Below are 8,217 nucleotides of genomic sequence, written 5' to 3'. Positions count from 1 at the left end.
CAAAGATTGTTGGAGCATGTTTACATTTTGCAAGAGTATTGTCTTTTTCCCCAAAAATGTAGATCCTAGTTTAGCCATTTTTTTGTAGATCCCAATTTACCCATTTTCCTCTTTCTGTGCAGTTTTACAGATCTAAGGCCCAGTGTTTGCTTAATATGACTACAACACTAGTTGAGAAATATGCACAAGCACACAACTGAAGTAATAAAGCCCTAAAACTAGATTATAGCCCTCTCTTTAAAACGAGACTCAATTTAAAGGATACGTTTGAAGATATTCTGTATATTACTGAAGAAAAGACTCAAATAAAGTCTTGTGATGTATCTTATTCCTCTGAGCTCCATTGTTGGACAAAAACTAATACAAACATATCAATGAGCCACACAGTTTACTGGCTGAAATATTCTTCATCACCCTGAACACACACATTGTAGTTTATTTTGACTAAATTCCGCTGCCACAAATACTCACTATAGCACAAAATGCGGACTAATTCGCCGATAAAAGTAGTTCCAAAAAAAACGCCTGAAGGAGGGAAGTCAGAAAGTACCAAAAAAAAAAAAAAAAAAAAAAAAAAAATATATATATATATATATATATATATATATATATATATATATATATATATATATATATATATATATTTAGCACACACTGCACTTCATTAAACTAACTAAAGCTTCCTCGGTCCCTCCAAATGAAAGCAGTCTAATCTCAGGTGTGTCTGTATCCTTCCTCTCCGGCAGGTGACCGGTTGGCTGACTCCACCATCACACTCGCGTTTGGCCCTTGAACTCCTCTCTCACGTGACCACACCCCTTCCTTCACATCCAATCCCGACATGGAGCCCATCAAGGTCCAATCAGAAGGGGGACTGAATGTGACCCTCACCATCAGGCTGCTGATGCATGGCAAGGTACACAAACACACACAGAAGAGGGTCTCTGTGACTTCCTCTTTCCTACTTTTTACTTCTAACTATCAGAAAAAAGATTATTTAAATGCTCCCCGTGGCACAAATACACCTAACATTGTTTGTTTGTGTTTCTGCAGGAGGTGGGAAGCATCATAGGAAAGGTATTTATCACAGACACAACAAGCAGAGCATGCAAAAGCACTATAACGCCTGCAGGAAACTTGTCATAATGTGTCCTTTTATTTACCTGCAGAAAGGAGAGACGGTGAAGAAAATGCGTGAAGACGTAAGCAGATTATTCTGCAAATATTGTTGATATTTATGTGTTTTTTCCTCTCATAATGATGTGTTTTTGTTGTCCTGTAGAGTGGCGCCCGCATCAACATCTCAGAGGGGAATTGCCCCGAGCGGATAGTCACCATCACCGGGCCGACAGATGCTATTTTCAAGGCATTTGCCATGATAGCCTACAAGTTTGAGGAGGTAGAACACTCGTCATAAAGGACCACTTTACACTGAGTCAATAGGAAGTGGTGGAGCAAGTATGCATGTACTTTACTGAAGTAAAAGTACAAATATCACAGTAGAAACCAGGAAGATGCATTTCATAATTAGATTATTATTATTATTATTATTATTATTATTATTATTATTCATGCATTCATGCAAAAGCAGCATTGTGGTAGTTTGTTTTGAAGAACATGTTTAACTATTTCATATCGGGCAGAGTAATCTGTTGATTATTTCCTCCATTAAATTGATTAGATTAATTTTTTTGCTTATAAAATTAAAGAAAATAGTGACACTTACACAATGTTTGTTTTGTCCCAGAATGAGGAGCTCATGCTAGTTTAGAGGAGGGAAAATATAGGAGTCATTTCCAGAAGTTCACATACTAAACTGTACTGAAACCCTCCTATTTATCATTTAGAAGCAGTTTAGCTGTTTTAGAACATATTAGTTTATTAATGCCCAGTATTTTCTGACATCTTTTATATAATTATAACTATAATATCATCATTCATTATCAGTTGAAGCATGGATAACTTACACATTTGCCTCTATACACAGCTAGAATATGAAAGTAGCAGAACCACACTAGTTTTTCGATCTTTTCTACCGATGCAGGAAACGGTGGATTTCTCCAAAACCACCACTCCCAATACAATAACAGGTGCGTTTGTCTGGTAACACCTGCTCTTTGCTGCCCTCAGGATATAATCAACTCTATGAGCAACAGTCCAGCCACCAGTAAACCCCCCGTGACCCTGAGGCTCGTTGTCCCAGCCAGCCAGTGCGGCTCCCTCATCGGCAAAGGAGGCTCCAAAATCAAAGAAATGAGAGAGGTAACGTCTCGAATATCATATGAATGGAGATAGTACCACATTTTTAGAGGAACCAACCAGAATACTTGGTGCAGCCATGAGACATCGTTAAATCTTGTGTAATCCTGTATGCTTTAGGCTTATTTCCCGACACAAATTCAGATTGAATAAATGTTCTGCTTACCTTTAGTCCACAGGAGCTCAGGTCCAGGTTGCAGGCGACATGCTCCCCAACTCCACCGAGAGAGCAGTGACGATCTCAGGGGCCCCAGAAGCCATCATCCAGTGTGTCAAACAGATATGTGTGGTGATGCTTGAGGTACAGAAGGGGGGGAGGGGAGTGAAGGAAGCGCTATGTACACTGAACACACAGTTCATGCCCGATTTTGAAGATATAGTAGTTTGATTACAATTAGAATCCTCAAGATTTCCGCCAAATAAATGAATATGAATAGCGGACTCTGCCACGAACAACGGAAAAGGCAATACTATGTAACTATACACAAGCAAGTTATATAACTTTAACTCAGATAGACGTTTGATCTGCTGTATCAAGGTTTTCTGGTAGTAATATACCTATTTCACAGATAGACGTTTGATCTGCTGTATCAAGAGCTTTCTGGTAGTAATATACCTGTGATATCTACTGCTAATATCATTTTAGAAATTATGCATTTGATTCTTTTTCTTTTGTGTTTTGACTTCTTCTTCCCAACTACTAATAAAGCAGAAACTAGCAATACAGTCCTATAGGGACATGCCAACCCATAATAAGTCACCGTGCTTTAATCAAAGGGCTCCACACTTTGTAGCTGTCTCTCTTTTTCTTACTCCATTAATTTGAACTATCTGCACAGCCAGTTCTCCATTGGGCCTTCATGATGGCACCAGCCATGGATACTAGGAGATATGTGACGTAACTGTAAGTCTCCAGAACGTGGACCATTTAAAAAGATATTTTAGACACAGTATGAACAGTTGAGTCATCATTATCCAGTTGAAAGTGATGTTCCAGGTAAATCCTAGTTTAGTCGTAAACTGAACCACGATTTGGACTTTTGATGTCGGCATGAACACGCAGTGAAGAGCACCTTTGTGTCACAGGATGTCTTCCCCAAAGGCACCGCCCCTCTATGGTTTCACTTTATGCAACTCTTTCTTTCTCACTTTCTTTCTGTTCTAACACTCTCTCTCTCCACATCTCACCCCTTTTCTTCTTCCCCCCACTTCCCCCCCCCCTTTGCTCTCCTCAGTCCCCACCGAAAGGTGCCACCATCCCCTACCGCCCCAAGCCTGCCTCCACCCCTGTCATTTTTTCAGGTGGCCAGGTAAGAGCAGACCCACTGGGGGCGTCCACAGCCAACCTCAGCCTCTTACTGCAGCACCAGCCACTGCCTGTTAGTGTCTCACCAGGTTTTATTAACTTTTCCCCCCTCCCTCCCCCACCGCCTTCCCCGACTAGCATGAACCCCTCACTGCTGTTTACTGTGCCCTCACTGTCGCCCATCACCTGCAGCCTCCTCGATCCAGAACTGGGTTAAATGAAACTGGATGACTTCCCGGTTAATTGATGAGAACAGAGGCAATTCTAACTGGACCGAGCAGAACAACATGACTTTAAAATATACAGAAGCAGTAAAAACAATTTCAGGTTAAAGCAGTAGATGTGCACAGGAAGGAACACAAGAGTGACACCTAGTGGACTGGATGTGAATGACAGGAGATGAGGACAAACAGCTCACTTTCACTGCAATCCTCAGGGCCACGACAAATTATTCATATGCATGTGTATTAATCAATTAATCTTATGGTCCATATTAGTAAGAAGACTAAGAATCTGCTATATTTGAGACAAGATATTCTTAATCCTTAACTTCCAATTGTCCCCTTATATTAGTAGATTTATAGTTGGACAAAAGCAACAAAACAACAACAAATATTCTGTTTGCGGTGACATAAATCTGCGACTCTCACATTTAAGGCTGCCGAGAAGTCTTGATATTCAACTAATTCATAATTGGTTGATTAATTGCTTCAGCGCTTTAGCTACTCTTTGCATGCTTCTTGTTACCTTATTGCGCTCAGATTATCCATAAACAATACTATATATGTATATATATATATATATATATAAAGATGATCACAAATATTCTCATCAATTAACCGGAAAAGCTAGCCCGTATTCCAAGTATAATTTTTTATATTTGAAATTTTCTTCATAGTTAATTTTTAAGAAAACATGACGATACCTTAAACTGGAAGTCTTATTAGTATTTATTCACCTAAATGTCTACATGACTGAACTCCTGCAGAGACTCAACATGTTATTCTCTGTGGTTACAGCTCTGGTTGCTGTCTCGGCCGATTAAAAACACACATTTAGCTCAGTTCTGACCTCTGTGACCCCAAACAAAGCTCACATCCAACAGGCCAAGTCCCCCCACCCCCATCACCTCCCCACTGTCTGAGTTGTCCCTTATTGATTTAGTTCAACTGGATCTGATTGATGAACAGGGAGTCTATAGTGCATGACCTTTACTGTAATATTGATTAAAAAAATACACCTTGAAAGTAGTCTGTAGTGTGTTTGTGTTGTAGAGATGTCAATTGTTTTTACATGTAGTCTTATTTTGTATAGTTTTAGCTCGACATAAAGTGATTTAATACAGCATATGTTTTGTTTCAAAGCAAAATAAGATAACCACACGCCCTTCTCCTCTTGTTTGCAGGCTTATACCATTCAAGGACAGTACGCCATCCCTCATCCTGACGTGAGTGCTCCCCCCAAGAGGCAGTCCACTCTGCTCGCTCTCCATTATTCTGTCTGTCTGCATCCACATTTTCTCTCTTTGAGTCGCAGGCTCTGTACTCTCTTCTTCTCCGCCCATATTAATATTAACTGTTAATATTAATACAGCTCTTTTTTTCTGTTATGTACTTTCCTCTTTCTTCTAACTTTTCTGACCCGGCTTTTTGTTTAATATTAAAGCTCATGAGCTTGGCCTGCTGGCTGGTGGTTTCTCTTTAATTCAATAGGATACGACGACTTGAACCGGCTTTAAAACGGTAATCTAAATGTTGCCGTCTCGGTGGAACTTGGGCCAATGTGAAAGGTTTTCTTCGGTGCCGCTTTCAAAGAGTTTCAGTTGCCCTTTTTAAATAGTTTTTAAAACTCTCAGCTCTCAACTCCAAAACATCTTCACTGTGATGAATTACATGTCAGTTCAGTTTCTTCAAACTCCTTGAAATGAGTATAAAGGCTGACAGCAATAAAGCAACGCTCACACCGTATACCCTGAACCAACGCTCTGGTCACATGTGCAATTTGACAACCCGCTAAACCCCTCCCATTGATCACAGTTTAGCAACCATAATTGGCAGGCCTTTTTGATTTCTCCACGTGGCTCGAGCGCCATTTCTTTATGCACATGTCTTCCATCTAGGTACGGTATTTTGGTTATCAGCTGCAATAAAACTAATTTGTGAATTACGTTCCGAGGGGAAACTTTTAACGTATCAAAAACAAGATTATTTTTTAATAATGAGTTCTGTGGAAGACTTGGACCTGCAGCTTCAGCATCAGTCCTTTAGCATAATAGATTCTTTTAAAAAATGAATGCAGAGTTTTTAAGATATCCTTGCAGCTACCCGAAGCCCCCCCCCCCCCCCCCCCCTCCCCTACACCCCACACCCCGCCCCCCCAGTCTCAGGCCAAGTCCTCTACGAGCCTCTTCTCTCTCTCTCTGGGTCTTAGTCCTTCACCTGTCTGTGTTGTTACTTCTCCTCAGATCCTCTCTCTACTCTCGTAGCGTTTCGGACAGACCTGTGTGTGTTTGTGTGTCTGTCTGGGTGTGTGTGCGCGTGCGTGAGTGTGTATTTTAACGATGACCTCATAGCACTGCTGTCCTCCTCCTCCCCCCCTCAGCAGTTGAGCAAGCTCCACCAGTTGGCTATGCAGCAAACCCCCTTTACCCCCCTCGGACAGACCACCCCTGCCTTCCCCGGTACGTACCCACCTACACGATGCCCCTCTTTACCAAAGCTCCTTCTCTCGTTTTTACCTGTAGAGACAAGACACATTCTCTACCTCCTTTTTCTCTCTCTCTCTTTCTTCTTTTCCTGTCTCTGTCCTTGCTCTTTTTCTTCTTCTCGTCGTTCTCCTCCTTAATGGTCTCTGTGGTGCTCTGCCATCTTTGACATGGCCTGCTGGTGGTCTGCTCTTGTTGATGTTGAGGTTTCTTTTGTTATTGGGTGTTCCCTTAGTCTCCCATGCTCAATAAAGCAGATTGTTTTATTCCCCGCCTTTTAGAACGTAGACCTTTGAGGATAGCAGTTTTATAGCAAGTGTGTGCAGGTTCGGCTCAGGGCTGAGCCAGACTTCCCAGTGACACAGACATGCTACTGGTCACAAGCCAGGGAATGAAAAAACTCCAGGACTACAGTTCATCAATGTGCCAAACTCTATTTTATGTCCTCTTCCTTCCCTCCTCTCTTTCCGTGTGCTTCCTGTGTTCAGCAGCAGGTCTGGATGCCAGTAACCAGGCCAGTACTCATGAACTCACCATTCCCAATGATGTGAGTACATTTATCATAATGCGTGAACATTCTTTATACTTTTTATTTGTCTGGACTGCAAACAACACCTTTATCCAACATGAAAGATTTCCCAATCAAAAACTGACAGGTTGTCCATTTAAAGAAAAATGAAAACAGGGTTCATTTTGCCTCCAGCACCACAAGCATTTAAAGACAACCTTGTGGACAGCATTGAAGAAAAACTCACTTATTCATCAGTTTTTGATTCTTTGTGGGCCCTTTGTGCCAATTTGTCTCTGCCACTGTACCTTAAAGTAAAACACTTCTTTTAAAAGCCTCTTGACAGCAAACCTTTCAGAGAACCCATTACGGCCAATGTGACATTGTGATCATATACCAACTCCTTCTTCAGTCCTTTTATAGAGAGATTAGAAAGCTGCAGGAAACAGAAACTAAGCCCGACAGTGATCAGAATCTCACTGCCGCCACGACACAAATTCACAAATGCTGTCGGACCACAATGTCAAAAAACTCTGGTTTATTATATTTTAACGTGGCTTCTGGTTGAAGTTTCCAGAGATACAATCTGACAGCAGATCAGCTGCGACTATTGAGAACTCCTTCTCCACGGCTGAGATACAGTTAAGCCAAAGGCAGTTAGCTTCGTAAAGTGAATGTCCTTAATGGAGAAGACTGGTCGCACCAAAGTAAGAAATGTTAAAGCTATAGCTGAAAGGCTGACTTTGACTGACTCGTACTCACACAGGGAGTCCAGTTGAGTATCTTTCGTGGTTCTGGCCATCCTAAGTCCTATCCCCATTTTCTTCCCAGCTAATAGGCTGCATAATCGGACGTCAGGGAACCAAAATCAACGAGATCCGTCAGATGTCTGGGGCGCAGATCAAAATTGCTAATGCCATGGAAGGGTCATCGGAGCGCCAGATCACCATCACAGGGACCCCCGCCAACATCAGCCTGGCCCAGTACCTCATCAATGCAAGGTCAGAACTCAGTGGCTGTTAAAGTCTCATTTCAGAAATATAGCGATTTTCTATCTCCAACGCACAGCACAGTCTGTACGAGACGCATCGGGCTTTAAAGTAACTTCAATGTAAACCCACCGAGGAGGCCGCTGTTAGTGCAATGTGTATGTAAACGAACGTACAAAAGTGACGCCAAAGGTTCATGAACAAGCGTCCGTTTGGGAGGAATTGGGAATGAGAGCAGTTTGTGAAGTCTGGAGTGAAGCAGGCAAATGGAACGGTCAAGAGAAGTTGGACAGATGTAGATGTGCAAACAACTGAAAGAAACAATACAAAAACTACCTAAATGCAACTTAAGAAACATTAGACGTCATGGCTTACATCCCAATGATCCTCCTACAGGTTCAGAGACGTGGCGGCCATGTGGAACGACCCAACTTCCATGACCACATCCTGA

The 8,217-nt window shown here is 41.8% G+C and overlaps 1 protein-coding gene across 1 annotated transcript; it reads left to right on the top strand.

The window, feature by feature from the left end:
* Window positions 1-841: 841 nt before the first annotated feature.
* On the top strand, window positions 842-8,217 carry LOC117744331 (poly(rC)-binding protein 3-like). The gene is made up of 12 exons (XM_034552534.1): window positions 842-916; window positions 1,054-1,077; window positions 1,170-1,202; window positions 1,283-1,399; window positions 2,131-2,262; window positions 2,432-2,560; window positions 3,495-3,569; window positions 4,971-5,012; window positions 6,167-6,245; window positions 6,764-6,816; window positions 7,609-7,778; window positions 8,163-8,217. Exons 1-12 carry the CDS (start codon window positions 842-844, stop codon window positions 8,215-8,217), a joined length of 984 nt encoding a protein of 327 aa, XP_034408425.1.

The sequence above is a fragment of the Cyclopterus lumpus genome, chromosome 2, assembly GCF_009769545.1.
Source record: "Cyclopterus lumpus isolate fCycLum1 chromosome 2, fCycLum1.pri, whole genome shotgun sequence".
Classification (NCBI taxonomy): domain Eukaryota; kingdom Metazoa; phylum Chordata; class Actinopteri; order Perciformes; family Cyclopteridae; genus Cyclopterus; species Cyclopterus lumpus.
This window is presented reverse-complemented; position numbering and strand designations above follow the sequence as displayed.